This window comes from Acomys minous (assembly GCF_964271855.1).
Source record: "Acomys minous genome assembly, chromosome: 5".
Classification (NCBI taxonomy): Eukaryota; Metazoa; Chordata; class Mammalia; order Rodentia; family Muridae; genus Acomys; species Acomys minous.
Genome location: NC_140494.1, coordinates 17506791 through 17526405, shown reverse-complemented (window position 1 = coordinate 17526405; position 19615 = coordinate 17506791). Strand labels below are relative to the sequence as shown.

At 40.7% G+C, this 19615-nt stretch overlaps 1 protein-coding gene across 3 annotated transcripts in view; it reads right to left on the bottom strand.

The window, feature by feature from the left end:
• The window catches only part of SLC39A12 (solute carrier family 39 member 12), an 87854-nt gene that overhangs the window by 41314 nt on the left and 26925 nt on the right, over positions 1–19615 (bottom strand). For all 3 annotated transcript variants that reach the window (XM_084781253.1, XM_084781254.1, XM_084781255.1), the window contains exons 6-9: positions 19489–19615; positions 8645–8817; positions 1673–1822; positions 226–333 (exon numbers count right to left, since the gene is read on the bottom strand). The exon at positions 19489–19615 is cut by the window's right edge and continues 48 nt beyond it. In XM_084781253.1, the coding sequence (XP_084637379.1) occupies positions 226–333; positions 1673–1822; positions 8645–8817; positions 19489–19615 (558 nt within the window). The remainder of the gene's footprint in view (positions 1–225; positions 334–1672; positions 1823–8644; positions 8818–19488) is intronic.

Here is a 19615-nt window from a genome sequence, read left to right as displayed (position 1 = left end):
GTACAGATGCTGCGACTTAAATCTGTGGAGAGTGTGTTTGGTAAAGGAAAATTAAAAAGTTTTCAAGTACTTGGCAAAGTTTTCTAAACAGTTTTCCTCACGGTCAAGAGCAGGCAAATCAGGAACAGGCCCTGCTCATGCACCCCAGCGAGCCCCCTCTGTGCACTAAGGAGAAAAGAAGAGGCAGCTAAGTCTGCAGGCAACACAGACAGATCACCGACCTACCAGCTGGATGGTTGATACAGACTTGGATCCTCCTGACTGGTCAGTTAATTCGGGGCTGAGGGCAAGGTGGTGGCCATGTCTCATATGTCCATTAACCAACGGCAAGTCCTGTAGGGTAAGGACAGTGCAAATTAGTCAGAGGTCAGAGCACATATGTGCAGACCTTTTCAGTTCTATGGCTTTACTTAACATTTCGCTTATCAAAGTTTTGGGGAGGAAACATAAAAAGCTCATAGTGACAAATATTTAGTAAAACATCTCATCTTGGAAAAGCATTGCACATACTCAGAATATATTAATGTGACTTCAGAAACTCTAGTTGTGATTAAAAGAGGCTGAAATGGAAGTAGATTACTATTATCATTTTATTTACTAAAAATTAGTTACACAAAATTTGATTTTTAATTCTTTCTGATACAGGTACAAAAATGATTATCAACTCATGTTGCACCCTGGAACTACTAAGATAATATATTAGTACAAGTACATTATTCAATTAAACATTTGTAAACTTTTGAACATCTGTATTCCTTTTATTGTATCCAATAACATGGACCTTAAATTATGTTGTTCTTGTTTTTGTTATGTCATTATCATTATCATTATTGTTATTATTGCTAAATGTGTCTCACATGTGCATGAATTACAGCACTTACGTGTCAGTCAGAGGAATACTTTGTGGACTTTTGGTCCCTTGCATATCCTGAACCTAAAATGATCTACTTTTTAAACCAATCATGAAAGTAAAACAGAAGATTGTAGTGAGAATATTAACTGCCTGGTAATGGGCTTTTGAGAAACATTAAGAACTATAGCTAGAATAGCATATCAGTCAGAACGAGCATGTTGAGGTGACCATGCCTTCCCTTACACGGACGAATTCATAAAGATGGCGCTACTTTTCCCCAGGACTGGGGATTGAACCCAGGTTCTTGCACATGCAAGGTAAGTGCTCTACCATCAACCTCAATGCTATCCCTTTAACTTTTTAACTTTAAATTAATTAGATATTAAATTAATTTAATCAGTTAGAGATAGCCCAGACTGGCCTTGAACTCTCTATACAGCTGAAGATGATCTTGAACTGGTCTTCCATCCTCCACTCCCCAAATGCTGGGGCTACAGTCATGTACTACTATTGTTCCCAGTTTATGCAGTCCTGGGGACCAAACTCACAGGGCTTTGTGCATGCTAGGCAAGCACTGTACCAACTGAACTGCATCCCTAGACCTCTTTTATTTATTGTTTGTTGTTTGTTTGTGTTTTGAGAGTCTTGCTCTGTAGACCAGGCTGGCCTTGAAGTTGTGGTCCTCTTGTGTGTCTCTCAAGTACCCGGGATGAAAGGCACACACTTCCACATACCACTTACTTTTACCTTTAGACAAGTATTTCTGAAATCAAGATGCATATAATGAATCCCAAAGCAAAGGACAAAGGAGACACCTACCTTGGCATCTGGTGATACAAGAAGGGTAAAACATTTTTCTATTAAGAAAAATCCATGGATGCCTCCAAGTAGTCCCAACAGCTTCCAAATGGGACCTTGGCTTTCATGGGAATGGACAAGCTCTGCTTCCTGCTTAGGTAAACCTAGAACCTTTTTTTAAAAAAGAAAGAAAGAAAAAGAAAGAAGACTCAGGCCAGGAAAGCAGTTAGGCTAACAGCCTCCTCTCTTCCTAACTCCACCAAATCCAATCCCTCACTCTTCCCCAGATTTGGAGCAGAATGTTCACGGTGGCCTTACTATTCCACCTCCATCTCCATCCCCAATGGATCACACAGATCTCCCATTCCAAATTTCCCTCTCCCACGCGTTACTTTATCGCCACCCCAACTCCAGCAGGCACTACCTAGGAACCCACAGGCTGCTCCAACCAGGGAAACCAGTAGACTAACTGTAGAGCTCCACTCCCTTTCTCGTCTCAAGATCCCTTTTGCATCTCCAGCTCTGCAGCAGACCATCTGCTATGGCCATGCCTCCCTCCCAGCCCTCCCTCTCCAGCAGAACACACAGGTCTCCTCCTCCAACCTTTCTTCCCCCTACTTACTCCTTTACCCCAGTCCTTAAACCCAGCAGGCAACTCCACCCAGGGAAGCAGGTAACCTAGCTGCAGATCTTTACTGCTCCAGCCTCCTCCCCAACCCCCTCCAACTCCAGCGCCCAAGTCTTATCCTTTCACCCCACCTCTGTAGCAGACCAGCTGCTGTCTCTTTCCTCTCAACACCCATCTCTAGCTGATAACTCAGATCTTCTCCGCCAACTTTCCTCCTCACTCAGCCTCTTATTCTTGCCCCCAACTCCAGCAGCCATTCTCTGGGCACCCACCAGCCAAGCCTGACAGAGGAGTAGGTAGGTAAGATCTTAACTTTTCCTCCCCTTCTTCATATTTAATCTCCCAGCCTCATCTCCATCTCCTTAGCAGAATACCTGTTGTGGCCTCTTCTCACTTAGCCCCTGCCCTCATTGCCAGGGGACTAAGCAGATACTGGCAGAACAACCCACTTTCCTCTCATATGGACCCCACCCTCCTAGCCCACAGCCATCCCTGATTGCTAGCTCCTAATACACATTTTATGAAGAACCCTCAGTGGCCAGGCCTATCAGGATACCAGAAGTTCCTACAAAGCAAAGACATAGCTACTATAACCTAACGTACAGAGAGGGAAACAGAAACTAAGGGAAAAAAAAATCCACCCAACAAAGATAAGACCAGATATCAGCACCTGGAATTACAGTCTCCCAAACCCAGAAGTCTAGAAGCCAGAGTAAAAACACAATCACTAACAACCAGGACAGTATGTCATCTCTACCAGAGCCCAGCAACCCTACCACAGAAGGCCCTAAAAACCGCAGCATAGCTGCAGCACAAGACAAAGGCCTTAACATAGCTTTTATGAATAGGACAGGGGTCCTTAAAAAGGAAATAAAAATCCCTTAAAGAAATCTATAAAAATACAAACAAAAAAAAAAACTGAATAAAACATTTCAAGACCTGAAAGTGGAAATACAATCATCAAAGAAAACACAAACTGAGGGGTATTTGGAAAAGAAAATCTAAAACATGAAGTTCAGAGGCAAGTAGCACCAAAATAATACAAAAGATTAAAATACAAGAGAATCTCAAGCACTGAGGACATGATAAAAAGAAATGGACACATCAGTCAAAGAAAATGTTAAATCTAAAATGATCTTTGCACAAAACATCCAGGAAACCTGGAAGACCATGAAAAGACCAGAAATAATGATGATGATGATGATGATGATGATGATGATGATGATGATGATGGTATAATAATAGAGGAAGGAAAAGAAAAAGAAAGACACAGAAAATATTTTAAACAAAACCATAAGAGATAATTTTTCTAAACTAAAGAAGAAAATGCTATCAAGGTACAATAAGCATATATAACACCAAATAGACTATAAAAGAAAAGAAATTTCCCTCAGCACATAATAATCAAAAGACCAAACAGACAGAACAAGGAAAGATTATGAAAAGCTGTAAGAGAAAAAGACCATGTAACATATAAATAAAGGACAATTTTCAGCATATGGAAGCGCGCGCGCACACACACACACACACACACACACACACACACACACACACACACTCCTAAATAATAAATGAACTGTGGAAGGTATCACAATCCCAGATTTCAGGTTTTAACTACAGAGCCATATTAATAAAAACAGAATGATATTAGCACAAAAACAGATACATCAACCAATAATATCAAATTGAAGATCCAGACAGAACTCTACATACCCATGTACACCTGATTATTTTATTTAAAAAAAACAGAAATATACAATGGAAAAAAAGATAGCATCTTCAACAAATATTCCTGGCCAAACTGAAAGACTGCATGTAGAAGAACACAAATAGATTCATACTGATGACCTTGCACAAATTCAACTCCAAATGTATCAAAGACCTTAGCATAAAAGCAGATAACTGAACCTGATAGAAGAGAAAGTGGGGAATAGCCTTCAACTTACTGCACAGGAAAAGATAGTTAAACAGAACAGAGTTAACACAGTCACTAAGATCAACAATTAATAAATGAAGCCTCATGAAAATTAAAAGCTTGTGCATAAGAAAATACAACATCATTTGGACAAAATGGCAACCTACAGAGTGGTAAAATTTTTTTTACCAACTACACATCTAGTAGATGACTAATATTAAAAATATATAAATTACTCAAATTACTATCTATCAAAAAACAATAACACAATTAAAAATGGAGTACAGATCTAAACAGAGAATTCTAAACAAGGGAAACTCAAATAGCCAAGAAATATTTAAATAAATGTTCAACATCCTTAGCTATCATGGAAATGCAAATCAAAACTATTTTGAGACTTCATCTTATACCTGTCACAATGGCTAACATCAATATAATCAATGATAGCTCATGTTGTCAAGAATGTAAAGAGAAAATTCATCCATTGCTAGTGGGACTTCACACTTGAACACCACTATGGAAATCAGCGTGTTGGTACCTCAGGAAAATGGGAATTGATCTACCTCAATCCAGCTCTGGGATTTTGGAGCAAGGCTCTACCATCATATGAAGACAACTATTCTCTCTTTGAAACACAGCTCTTGCCCTTCTATTGACCTTAGTGGAAATTGAATGTTTGGCAATGAGCCACCAAGTTACCATGTGACCTGAGCTGCCCATCCTAAGCTGAATGTTATCTGACCCACCAAATAATAAAGTAGGATGTGCACAGAAACTATCTATTATTAAATGGAAGTGGAATATACATGATTGGGCCCAAGCAGTTTGGGAAGGCACAAGCAAGTTAGATAAAGAAGTTGCCCAAATACCTATGGTTTCTACTCTTGTTACAACGCTATCTGCAGCCAAGTATGCAACTATAATCTAGTGAGTTGTGCCCTATGATCTGTTGACTGAAGAAGAGAGGACTCAGGCCGGGTTTACCAATCATTTTGCATGTTATGCAGGTGCCCTTTTGAAGTGGACAGCTGCAGCGTTACAACCCTTTTCTAGGACAACCATAAAAGACACCAGTGAAACCTTCACAATGGGCAGAACTTCAGTCATACATTTTGCTTGGAAGAAGAAATGGGCAGTTATGCCATTGCTCACTGATTCATGAGATATAGTCAATGGATTAGCTGGAAAAAGCATGCCTGGAAAATTAGTACGAAAGATATTTGGGGAAGAAGTATTTTAGATAGATTTTTACAAATTGGCAACGGGCATGAAGATACTTGTGTTCCATGTAAATGATCATCAAAAGGTGACTTCAGCTGAAGAAGAGTTCAAAATGAAATAGATAGGATGACCCAGTCTGTGGACAATCAGCCTCTTTCCCCAGCTATCCTGGCCATAGCTCATTGGGCACACAAACAAAGTAGCCATGGTGACAGAGATGGGAGTTATGCATGGCCTTGACAAAGTGGATTTCCACCCACCAAGGGTGACCTGGATAGAGCTGTTGCTGAGTGCCAGATCTAACCACAGCAGAAACCAACACTGGTCCCCAGGTATGACTGTCACCATTACCCAGGGTGACCAGCCAGAGACCTGGTGGCAGGTTAACTACAATAGACCACATCCTCCATCTATGTAAAATACTTCTTCCCCAGGTGTCTTTCCCACTAAGTTTCCAGGCATTCTCTTTCCAAGACCCTGAGCATCTGGCTAATCCATTGTCTGTATCTCATGAGTCAATGAGCAATCACACTTGGTCCTTACTGGAGTAGATCCTTGCTCTGGTTATGGATTTGCCTTTTTGCACACAACGCTTGTGCCAAAACCACCATCTGTGGATTTACAGAATACTTTATCCACTGTTATGGCATTCCACACAGTATTGCATGTGACCAAGAAACTCACTTCCCAGCCAGAGAAATGCAACTGTGGGCCCACCATCATGGAATCCACCAGTCTTAACACGCTACCCACCATCCTAAAGCAGCTGGTCTTATAGAACGGTGAAATGGTCTTTTGAAGACACAGTTACCACACCAATTAGTATAACCAGTATAAAAAATGTAAACAACATACAACAAATAAATTTCATTTATTTCACATTGTATCACATACTTCAAGTGATCTAAATATGATTTAAAGTAACAAGCTATACATAAGATGTATGCCGGTTCTATAAAGTTTTTCACAAAATGACTTGAGTATGTGTGGGATTTCATATCCTATAGAGTCCTAGAACCAATCAGCTGTGGATACCATGTATACCTGTGTATTCACATATGTGCCCTTTAAACTGAAAACCAGAATATGGTGGTCTATTTGTTCTGACTTGTTTGGTAATAACACTAATGTATACCCACCTAATACTCATAATGTTCGGTATTTCAGAAAGCTAGGAGCATTATAATATCATACAGTTAAATAAAAGAGTAGCTCATGACCTCAGGTTACAAAATAAATCTTTAAGTTGAATAAATTTAGAAAGTATCAAATCAATCACAGTTCTTTGAAAATGCAGATCACATTTAAGGACCACTGATTTTTCTAGCTGCCCATCACACTTGACACTAGATCCTTCCTTCTCTTTCCAATAACTCTTGTCCTCATCTCTTTTGTCAAGCCCAACCCCTGCCTTCTAACTGTCACAGGCACAAGCTAACCTTTTCACTCAGATCTACAGTATTTCCTAAGCACCCCAAGTTCAGGCTTGCTCCCCAGCTATGCACTACTCCTTGGAGGAAAACCCAGCAGCTTCCTGCTGTTTCCCAGGATCCTGGGCAACAAATAACTCTGTATCTGCTGCAGTGACCTAGAAAAAGGCTGTGGCTATTGCCTGGAGTCTTGAAATAGTTCCAGAAAATTAGATTAGGAGGAAACTTAAAACCAATAGTGATTGCTTAGTTTCTCCAAGGCTCACTTTGCAATTTTTAATACCAAGTGCTTCGTGAGCCTTGGAGCAACAACAGTGCACCCGAGGAAATTGCCAGGGGCTTGTGGAAATCTTTGCCATCTCACACTTCACAGGAGCCATAATCTAGTCCGCTGTCACCATTCCTATTAAGAGCAAATAGAAACACCCTTTGCAGTATCTTCTGCCTCACCTCTTTTTACCATCTCAAGTCTTAGTCCTTTTATTTCTGATTTTAAAAAAAACCAACCAAACAAACAAAAAACCTCAGAAGACTTGAATGGGAAGCAATGGAAAAGGCCACGTTCCTGGAGCTTCTGACTTTTTAAGGAAAGAAATCCAGGGGCCTTTAGTAAAGTACTCGCCTCACAAAAACAAGGGCCTAACTTCAGATGCCTAGCACTCACTTGAAGAGCTGGATGCCACAGCATGTCTCTGAACTCCAGGACTGGGAAGCTGAGACAGGTGGGTCCCTGCAACTCAGCAGCTACCCAGGGTAACCAAACTGATGAGAGACCTCAAACAGTGAGGTGAGGAGTGATTGACAAGACACTGGCATTGATATCTAGTGTCCATGCTCATGCTCAAACACCTACATGCATATTCACATATGTAGGTACACACACACACACACACACACACACACACACACACACGAAGGAGAGAAATCCAAACACCATTATTAAGGTAAGAAAGCAAAGTCTGTTCAGAAGGTTCAAACACAAAGACAAAGATCCTAATGATGACACTATGGCAAAGACCCCAGCAGGGTCAAGGGACAAGGGACCCAAAGATTAACAATCCAAGAACTCATTTCCCCATTAGCTCTAAAGGGGCAAAGGTAGGACACGGGATTGCTGAAGTTTCAACAGAGGCGATGCTACTGAGGGAGCCTCCTCCAGGTACAACCTGACAGTATGTCAGCTGCTTTTGGAGCAGGTGCCAGAGACAGAGTCAGGAGCAAGCCAAAACAAATGCTATTGCCCCGCTTCCTTCTGCCTCGATTTTCCGCTGGTGCTTCCCATTGGCAGAAACTAAGCAAAAAAAAAAAAAAAAAAAAAAAAAAAAAAAATCCAACTGTCAAGAAACCTGAGAAGAAACAAACTTCGGGGAAGAACAGAGGGGAATGGGTCTGATGTGTGAGACCAGAGGGGAGCAGCTGAGAAAGCCAGCATCACTCTCACAGACGTGTGTGTCTGTGTGTGTACCCGCGCATGTGCATGTGTGTGTGTGGGTATGCGCGCACGCGCGGGCGTGCGTGCATGCGTGCGTGTCCTGTGAGATTTGCCTCTTAGCAATCAGGATGAACCCAATGTCTGCTTCTCTCTCTTTCTCTCTTCTCTTCCACACATGCAGGGATACCCGAGGGCAAGTGGTGTTCTTTCCAATGGACACATCAGCCATTGTTTTTGTTTGTTTGTTTGTTTGTTTGTTTGTTTTTTAACTGATGCCCACATCAAAAACTTCACCTAAATATCTCAAGTTGCTGAATGGAAAGAAAAATCAGGCACAGTCCTTCTGCAATGAAAACAGCAAGATTACCTGCGGGATGAGGTGGAGCAGGGCATCCCCAGAGAGTGTCCCCACAGCCAAGCCCACGAACAGCTGTAAAATAAGATTGTAGCTCTCCTCACAGCTGTGGAAAAGGACCAACGCCGTCCCAAGCATGGAGCCCAAAGTCAGGAGTGTCACAGCCACTGTGCTGTAGCCATATTCTAGTCAGAGGAGATGACAAAGGCTGTCAGTGTGCATTGCTCTCCATTCATGCCTCAGCTAGCAGAAATGCCAGCTCAACTCTCCTATGGGGACACACAATGGTTTTATATGGAATAAAGGATTATTTTTATTTTTAAGGCAAAGAGTGACTTTCTGCGGTCTTCTATAACTTGCTATTATCTAGATGTTGGTTAGTTCTCTTCCCCAGAACTCAGTCCCCAAGGTGACAGTATTGAGAAGCTGAAGACTTTGGGAGGAGGTCATTAGGTCATCGGGGCTCTGTCCCAGTGAATGAGGTAAGTGCCTTATAAGAAACCTCCAGCAGAGGGAGACAGTGAGCTAGTTCCATTGTATGAACCAGAAAGCACACCCCATTACCACCACCATCAAACATATAATCTATCAATACATTGATCTTGGGTTTCTTGTCCTCTAGAATGGAGGGAGAGAAATTTCTTCTCTTTATGAGCCACCCAGGTTATTTTGTTACATCAAAGACTAAGGGAAAGTGTTTGCCCAACTACGGCTTTGAAACAACCCTTTGCTTTATTTAAAATCATTGTGATGAGCAAATATCCACTTTACCCACCACCCACAGAGAAAAGCACATCTCCTACTGCTTAGTGCAACACTGTGGTTGTTGAAACACTAGTCTTGATTCCATCTAATGACACTTTAAACACTTCAAAGGCAAGAAAGTTGTGCTGAGGGAATTATGGGGTGTGGCTTCACTGCAGACCAGTGCTCAGGATCAGGCTGAGCATACACTTCAGAAGAACTTCCTTCTAAAAGCTTTCAAAAGGGGTGACAGTCTCAATAACCAAAATGAGTGGCTTTATAGGTGGAAACTGACCCACAAATATGAACAATTTGTTTTCGGGGGAGGGTTGTTTGTTTTGTTGTTGTTGTTGTAGATGTAAACATGTTTTTGTTTTGATCCCAAGTGTGAGATATGAAACAGACTTGTATGAGAGTTTACGGTATTTTTCAACTGCAAACAGACTTGTGAGAGAACAGATGATGCTTGTCCACTAGAAGAGTAACTGCCTCTTGCGGGGCATGGACTTTGACAAACTGACAAATATATATGGGGCTGCTGCGGTTGCAGTCACCTTTGCTGAATTGCTGGTTTGATGTTTAAAGGGTCTGCTGGAATTCTGCTGACTATGCCAGTGGAATACCTCCTAGAAACAGTTTTAAAAGGTCTAATTGTCCTGTTTCTCTTAACCTCTTTTCTCTCTTGTAGAAGGTAGGTGGGTTGGAATGGAGGTATAAGCATTAAAGATCCCCAAATAAAGTAGGTTTGAAAAGTTCAAAGCCTACAGTTTGTTTTTGAGACAGAGTTTCTCTGTATAGCCTTTGCTGTCCTGGATTCACTTTGTAGACCAGGCTGGCCTGGAACTCACAGGGATCCACCTACCTCTGCCTCTCTGACTGCTGGGATTACAGGCATGTGCCACCAAGCCCAGCTGAATATGAGCAATTGATTATATACATTTTAACAGTTTGTATTTTAGATTCTTGCAAGAATTCTCATAACTCCTAAATGTATTTTATTTATCTAGGCCTCAAACTATCGCTTTAGTAATCAGCAAAGCAAATGTGGTGGTTTGGATTGATTACCAACTTGCAGAATCTTGAGCCACCTAGAAGATAACGGTCTGAGTGATTTTTCCAGCTGAGGTTCCCCATGGTGGCAAAAGCCACCTCAAGCATAGACGACACCATCCTGTGGACTGAGTGAATGAACTGAGTTCCCCGTTTTCTGACGTCATCCCTAGTGTGAGCAAATGCCTCAAGCTATACCATGGTTCCCTGGATCTGTGAGTCAAGATAGACCCTCCTCCTCTAAATTGCTTTTCTCAAGAATTTTCTCACAGCAACTAAAAAAAAATCAGCCAATACAATAGGAGTTTAAGATTTTTAAAAATTATATATATATGGAAAACTTTATATACTTTTTCTCCATTAATTTATTTATTCACTTTAATCCTGATTGCAGCTCCCCTTCTTCCCAGCCCACCTTCACACACTCCTCACCTCCTCTTCCCCTTTCCTTCTCCTTAGAGGAGGAGGAGGTCCCCCATGGGTACCAACATTCTCTGGCACATTAAGTCCCTGCAGGACTAGGAGCATCCTCTGTCACTGAGGCCAGACAAGACAGCACAGTTAGAGGAACAGGATCCAAAAGCAGGCATCAGAGCCAGCAAGGGCTCCTGCTCCAGTTGTTGGGGAGCCCACACGAAGACCAAGCTGCACATCTGCTACATATGTGTGCACGGGGCCCAGGACCAGTCCATGCATGCTCTTTGGTTGATGGTTCATTTTCTCAAAGAACCAACTCATGGTTTCATTGATTCTTTGTATTGTTTTAAATTTGTTGATTATTGTAATTAATTTATTGATTTCAGCCCTGAGTTTGATTATTTCCTACCATCTACTCCTCTTAGGTATATTTGCTTCTTTTTGTTCTACAACTTTCAGGTGTGCAGTTAAGTTTCTAGTATGAGCTCTTCCTAATTTCTTTATAAAGGCACCCAGTGCTATGGATTTTCCTCTTAGCACTGCTTTCATTGTGTCCCATAAGTTTGGAAATGTTGTGCCTTCATTTTCACTGAATTTTAGGAAGTCTTTGATTTCTCTTCTTATTTCTTTCTTGACCCAGTGGTCATTGAGTAGAGAGTTGTTCAGTTTCCATGAGTTTGTAGGCTTTCTCTTGTTTCTGTTGTTGATGTCCAGCCTTAATCCATGGTGATCTGATAAAATGTAAAATGTTTGTTTCAATTTTCATGTGTTGGTTGAGGCCTGCTTTGTGACTATATGGTCAGTTTTGGATAAGGTTCCATGAGATGCTGAGAAGAAGGTGTGTGTGTGTGTGTGTGTGTGTGTGTGTGTAAGTTCTGTAGCTATCTGTTTTTAGGTCCATTTGATTCATGACATCTATTAGTTTCATTATTTTCTGTTTAGTTTCTGTCTGGATGACCTGTCCATTGATGAGAGTGGGGTGCTGAAATCTCCCACTGTTGCTGTGTGGAGTTTGATGTGTGTTTTAAACTTTAGTATCATTTCTTTTACTAGTGTGGGGGCCCTTGTATTTGGGGCATAGATGTTCAGAATCGTGATGTCCTCTTGGTGGATTTTTCTTTTGATGAGTATAAAGAGTTCTTTCCCATCTCTTTTGATTAATTTTGGTTGAAAAAGTCTATTTTTATTAGGTACTAGAATGTCTATTCCAGCTTGCTTCTTGGGTTGGTTTTTTTTTGAAAGCCTTTTTGATGTCCTTTACTATGAAGTAATGAAGTAATATTTATCTTTGTCACTGCTGTGTGGTTCTTATATGCCACAGAGTGATAGATCCTGATTTTCTCACCCATTCTGTTATCCAGTGTCTTTTTATTGGGTAATTGAGTCCATTGATGTTGAAAGATAAATGACCAATTATTGTTGGTTCCTATTACTCTGATGTTTGTGGTGGTAGATTGTGTGTGTTCTTTTTATTTTGCTGCAGTGGAGTTATTTATTCCTGTGTTTTCTTGGGTGTAGCTAACCTCTTTTGATTGGAGTTTTCTTTATAGCATCTTCTATGGGGCTAGATTTGTGCATAAATATTGTATAAATCTGGTTTTGTCATGGAATATCTTGTTTTCTCCATCAATGGTAATTGACAGTTTTATTGTCTATAGTAGTCTGGGCTAACATCTGATCTGTGGTCTCTTAGGGTCTTTAGGACACCCTTCCAGGCCCTTAGGCTTTTACAGTCTCTGTCCAGAAGTCAGGCATAACTCTGATAAGTTTCCTTTATATGTCACTTGTAGCTCTTAATATTCTTTCTTTGTTCTGTACATTTAGTGTTTTGATTATTATGTGGCGGAAAGACTCTCTTTTCTAGTTCAATCTATTTGGTGTTCTGTAACTTTCTTGTATGTCTATAGGCATCCCTTTCTTTAGGTTGGAGAATTTTGTCTATAATTTTGTTGAAAATATGTTCTGGTTCTTGAAGCAGGGAATCTTCTCTTTCTTCTATTTCTATTATTCTATGGTTTTGTCTTTTTATGGTATCCCTGATTTCTTGGATGTTTTGTGTCAGGAAGTTTTTATATTTAACATTCTCCTTGACATATGTATCCATTTCTTCAATTGTATCATCTATGCCTCAGATTCTCTCCCCCATCTCTTGTTTTCTGTTGGTGATGCTGATATCTGTAGTTCCTGTTCTCTTCCCTAGGTTTTCCATCTCCAGGATTCCCTCAGCTTGTGTTCTCTTTGTTTATATTTACATTTTCAGGTCTTGGAGCATTTTATTCATTTCCTTCACCTGTTTGATTATATTTTCCTGTATTTTTTAAGGAATCTATTTGCTTCCTCTTTAAAGGTCTCTATCATCTTCATAAGAGTAGATTTAAGGTCATTTTCTTGTATTTCAGCTGTGTTGGCATATCCAAGGCTTATTGTAGTAGGATGGCTGGGTTCTGGTGCTGCCATATTGTGCTGGCTTATGTTGATTATGCGCTTATACTGGCCCTCAGCCATCTGGTTGTCCTTGGTGTTGTCTGGGTCTTTCTGGTGACCACAGGGCTCCTTAGGAAGGCAGGTAGTGCCCCCTTGGCCAGAGCTTGGATATTTATGAAGTCTCACAGCCCTCCTAGGTAAGATGGATAAAGCAATGGGCCGTAGGCTGGATGTTCCTGTGGCATAGTAGGCGTCCTTGGAAAAGTAGGTAGAGTCGTGGGCTGGAGGCTGGAACTCAGGGAAAAGCTATCAGCTCTCCTCTGCTCCTGTTTCCCAGTTGTACCCACAGGAACGGGGTTGGTGTGTGGGGGAGTGGGGGTCCAACCTGGATGATCAGCATATTTTTAATCTATTTTATTGGGTTCTTATATCTCTAACCTTTCAAACACTTATTCCTTCCCTATCCCTTCCAACCCCCAACAATAGGTAGAAGAGAAAAAAGGTTAGAGAGGAAAGGGAGAGCAGACCTCTGTAACCTACTTCCTGCTGATTAGGGATATTGGATTCCTTGGGGCAAGTTCAATCTTATTGTCAGAATATCCAGCAGTCTAGCAAACCAGGAATCCTTCCATAGCAAAGGCAACAACAAATGTATCAACTAGTGTGAGGAGAGGGATGCAACAGAAGGGAGTAACAGCCAACACAGGCCCTCTTCAGAGTCCCTAGAATTAAACTTTCTGCAGTTGGCAAAGATCACACCCCTGCCAGTACAGAAGGCAAATCATAATCACCTCCTATGAAGCACCTTCTTATCCCACACCTGTGATTAAAACAAAAACATATTGATATAACATAACTAAATTTTTAAAGAAGCCAAAACTCTCACTATAGAAAACCAAGGAGGAAATGAAACAGTTCAGTAATTACAGTGCTTAAATCCAATTGTTGTTTTAAAGATTGGTTTGTTTCTTCAATAAAAAAAAAGAAAGAAAGAAAGAAAGAAAAAGATTATGTAAACAAACATAAAAAAAAAAGATTGGTTTGTTTGTTTTTGAGACAGGTTTTTCTCCATGTAGCCTTGGCTGTCCTGGATTCACTTTGTAGACCAGACTGGCTTCAAACACACAGAGATACACCTGCCTCTGCCTCCGGAGTGCAGGAATCAGAGGCGTACACCACCACACCTAGCTTTGTTATTATTTTTAATTACATATATCCATGTAGGAAGCAGAGCTTGTAATAAGCATTGGAGAAACCAAGATTGTCCATCTCACAGGACTGTGCTCTTAACAAGTGAATTATTCCTAGTCACCTAGAATACCCAATTGAAAAGTGGTCAGTAACCTAGCGATTCTTTGCTTTTATATTAGGAGGCAGACTCCACCTCAATTCCCCCAAGATCCTGAGCATTGTTTAGGCCTTAATCCTGCAGTGACTAGAACACAGCCCTACAGAAGAGGTTCAGTGAACTTTGTATCCTCCACCAATAGAATCTATCCTTGTGCTTACCACAAATCTTTCCTCTAGGCCCTGGGGTGAGCTCTGTTTATAAGCTAACAGAATTCGATACAATAGCTTATTGTAAAGGTCAAACATAGAAATTTATACTATGTTTAAATGTATAGGAAAAAATAAACCTTAGGGTCAGTGTGGGAGCAAGGGGTGGCTTGGCCCAGTGCCCACAAAGATGGTACTATCCAGAGTTTAATTCTCTACCTAGCATGGATGGTCCTACTTCCAGAATTGGGGTGGTGGGGGGGTGTTTGAAGAACCAATATCCCTCCAACTTAGACGTAAAAGCCATCTCATAGTTAAGACAAACTAGGTTCAGTCCTATTTATGATAAAACCTGTGTCTCGAGGATTGGTTCTATACTACCTGTTCCAGAAATGGCAATCATGTCTTTGTTTTAAAAAATAAATAATCATCTTGAAACTCTACCTCTGTTTTTAAAAATTGGTTCTGGCTGGGCTGTGGTGGTGCATATGCATTTCATCCCAGCACTCGAGAGGCAGAAGCAGGTGTATTGCTGTGAGTTTGAGACCAGCCTCATCTACAAAGTGAGTCCAGGACAGCCAAGGCTACACAGAGAAACCCTGCCTCAAAAACCAAAACAAACAAGAAGTATTTTTGGCTACCTTGTTATGACTACCTGTTGTTATGACCACCTTCCAATCATGTCTTTGTTTTGGGAGATCATTGTTACTAATTTGTTATGCTTATGTTCTGTTCTTGTTATCTTGCCTATTTTGCCCACCAATTTCCCCATTTGGAAATCCCCTACCTTAAAGCTATAAAAACCTTGTCATCCTCACATCCAATGTTGACATATCCAAACCCTACCTTAGGGGGAGGTGGCCCATGTACACAATTTTTTTTAAAGCTTGCTTTAACTAGTTGCTTGCTTTAGTTAATTTGGCTACAATGATTTGGGTCAGTTGTCTTTCTGCTCCTATCTTTGGATTTAACCCTGACATATAAGAATGTCTATGTTTATGTGCATCAATGTGTAGGTGCCTGTGTAGGCAATTGTAAGCCATTTGATATGGGTGCTGAGAACCAAGCCCAGGCTCTATAAGAGCTGTACACACACTTATATCTGCCATAGTCTCTTAAATGTAATCTCAAAGAAAATATATTATTTAAGTTTGTTATAACAGAAGAATGTTGGGAAAGAGGATCTTGAGGTCCCACTGCTAGCTGAGGAGCTATGGGTAATTGATGGCTGCTGGTCACTGGGAGTCATGGGGTGTGGCTTCTGCTAGGTTTCCTAAGTTCAGCTAGATGGCTCCTCACTCATTGGCATGAGAGGAGCACTAATTGGATTCCCTGTTGGGTATTGTTGCTGTTGTTGTTGTTTGTTTTTGTTGAAAAGATCAGGAAGTTAGGGGATGTGATAATGGACAAGGAGAACTAGAGGTAGCGATAATTGTATACATGTATGAAATTGCCAAAGAAAAAATTATGTTATTTTAAAGAAAGTAATATTTCTTTCCTTCATACTTACACTTTTCTAGAAGGATCACCCTTCACATCATGTCATATTAATGATGAAAGAGGGGTCACAGAGCAATAAGCTTGAGGTTTTAAGAAGAACTTTGTTTATTCCCAGTTCTCACTTTACAGGGGAAGGGGGAGTTGGTAATGTAACGAGGAGAGGCAAAAAATTGTCAGTCCTCTTAGGGCCTCTCTATAGTGATCTAGGGAACAATGAAGAGCTGGCCTTTCAGTTTGGAAATATGAAAATTCAGCTGTTTCATAGCAATGTGAATATGTCAAGCACTGCTGAACTATACAAACAAAAATAATTAGGGAGTTGAGAGAACAGGCCAATGGTACAGTGTGTGCTTAGAGTTTACAGGTCCTGGCTCCTTCCTCTGTATCTAAAGAAAAAAGTGAAGATAAGTTTTATGGTGTGCATATTTTACAGCAATTAACTTTAACAACTATAAGAATAGCTGGGATGTTCACCTACCAACACAGCTGTTTTATTTCATTCTAATTTATTAAGAGCACAAAGACTCCCAGGTTATGAAAACAACTTTGAAGATTTTCATAGCCCCTCCATTCCCAGCTGGATGCTATTCATGATCACCATTGTTCTCACCTAAATACATAAGGTTATTAGAATTTCAACATGGGCAAGTGGAGGTTTTCAGAATTTTTTAGTAGTACTGACAAGAGACTATAAAATGTCAAAAACTCGTAAGACAAGTGAAAGTCTGAAAGTGTCTCACATCCCATCTTCCCTTTGTTCTTCAGGCAGCTGAAAAGTGATACTGCAGAAAAATGGATGTGTCATAACTTTGGATCTTCTAAAAACACTTTGTGTTCTTTGTGAATTAGATTTTACCTTCTTTCTTGAGTAGCCTGGAAATCATAATGTCTCTGATGTGCTGTAAAAGGATTCTACTGATTTGCCATCAGCCCCAGGCCAAGAAACTTGGTACATTGACTGGTGTCTGATGACTTGGCCACAGCTTCTGTCTCAATATTTCCCATCAGAACAGACCCTGAACTACACACTAAATCCTTGGCTTTCCTGAGCAGCTACTTTAAGCAGATCTGAAATTTGCGCTCAATGTGGTCATATGCTCCCTTCCAAGAATAAAGTTGAAAGTTACACTTTTAATGTGATATTTCTAAAGATTTCCCTAGAAAAATCTAGAAGTTTATATAAAAATGAGGATAAACCATTCATCATTGTTTTCCATAGATCTTAAGTTCAATCAGCTTTTCTATAAGGGGCTTGAATGCACCAGGCACCATGGCAGGTGGTGGGAGTATGAACATGTTCATGGGTTCCCAGAGGCACCGCAGATCTGTCCTCATCATTTGTGGGTACTGAGCATACATGTTGAGTTTCTTGGCTCCTCACTTTAATGGAGTCTTTCTTTCCTCCAAGTAGGCATAACATGCTTTTGTTCACATTAAACCTTCAAATGAGCTACTTGCTCAGAATCAATTGCCACATAGTGATTAGTAGCCAGATAATTCAACTTTTTATTGGTAGGCATTATAGTCTATCACAGAAACCAAGTATACAGCTCAAAATATGTATATTCACATATGTTCCTATATGTAATATGTATGATCACCAGTTTAATGGTAATGCTTCAGGTTGCATATCTTTACTACATCATGCCTATTTTTAGGCCACCATTCTAGGGAGACAAGGGTCATAAGTATATAGACCTGTCGTGTACTACCCATGTTTTTGTACTCTTAATCCAACGTATAGGTCCTCTATAAAACTCAGTGAGAAGGCTTGTCTGCTACAGTAACTCAATGGGATCCAGGAGAGGGTAATGATTGATCCCTTCCCTTTCTCGTGCCACCACCATTCCCAGAAGGCTGTCCTCTCCCTAGAATGGACACTTCCAACACAGACCAGCCCATGTACCTTCATTTGCTCCATTATTTCCTCATGTTGCAGGTGTTTCAGGGTGTGTGAATTACTGAAAACACTGTACACTATCACCCACTTCATACTGAACTGAAAACAGCCAGCCCTAAGAACTAGAAAATTCTCAAGATCACACAGTGCCTGAGAATGAAGGATGTATCTCAGATATACATTTCTGATCCCAATATCAATGTTTTCTCTTTTACTATGTCACTTCTGAACTCTGGCATGTGTGTGTGTGTGTGTGTGTGTGTGTGTGTGTCTGTGTGTGTCTGTGTGTGTGTGTGTCTGTGTGTGTGTGTGTGTCTGTGTGTGTGTGTGTCTGTGTGTGTCTGTGTGTACATTCAAGAATGTGAAGGCTAGGATCAATACAGGATACCTTCCTCAATTTCTCTGTTATTTTTTTTAAGCAGGGTCTCTCACTGAACATAGAACTCATCAGTCTGCCTAGATTGCATCCGCGGGATCCTCCTGTCTCTGCTTCCCCAGAATTGAGATTGCAGGCACATGCCACTACACTTGATATTTTTGCATGGGTGCTAGACCCAGTTCAGGTCTCCTTGCTTGCCTACTTAGCACTTTACTGATTGATCCTTCTCAAGACCCCTTAATCATAGAATTTTAGTTGAACCTAGGCATTGTGTCACATTCCTATAATCCCAGAACTCTGGGAGACAACGACAGGCAGATCTCTGTAAGGCCAGCCTGGTTTACAAAGTGAGTCCAGGATGCCCAAAACTACACAGAGAAACTCTGTTTTGAAAAAAAAACAAAACAAAACAGAAAAAAAAAGAATTTTAAGTTGTTTTATGGTTTGGTCAAAAATGAATTACAGAACCTATTTAACATAAATTATATATAAAATATCAAATATTATTTAAAAATCATTCCATATGTTCACACACCTCCTTAATCCCAGCACTTGGAAAACAAAGTATAAGAATCACAAATTCAAGGCCCACCTGAGATACAGAACAAAACTCCACCTCAAAAGTAACAATAAAAAAATTCACTGGAAAGCACCAGAACCAGCAGAAACAGGGACTCTAGTACTGGCTCGTGAGCTTGACTTCCAATGTCATCATGTTAACAAGTGTGCAACTCTTAGCCTGTGGCTTAAGATAACCATGGATGTGCTTATCCATCTCCAAACATGGGAATGAAAGCAAGCATCCCTGCTCACTATATGGAGAATGAAGTAATTGGTAAAAACTGGAAAGCGTGTAATGCTTAGGGTAGCTCCTGTCGCACAGCATTCTACGTTTTCTGCTATTACTACATGCATTGCGCACATGGGTGAGGAACTCAGACTTACTCTCCAGAGTGGTGGGTAGAGGTTTTGCTTGCTGGTCCTTGGGCATTTGGCAAGAGCAGCTAAGCTGTTGCTGGATGATTCCTGGGCTTAGCACCTTAAAGTCCTCCTTAGAGATGAATGGAGTAGT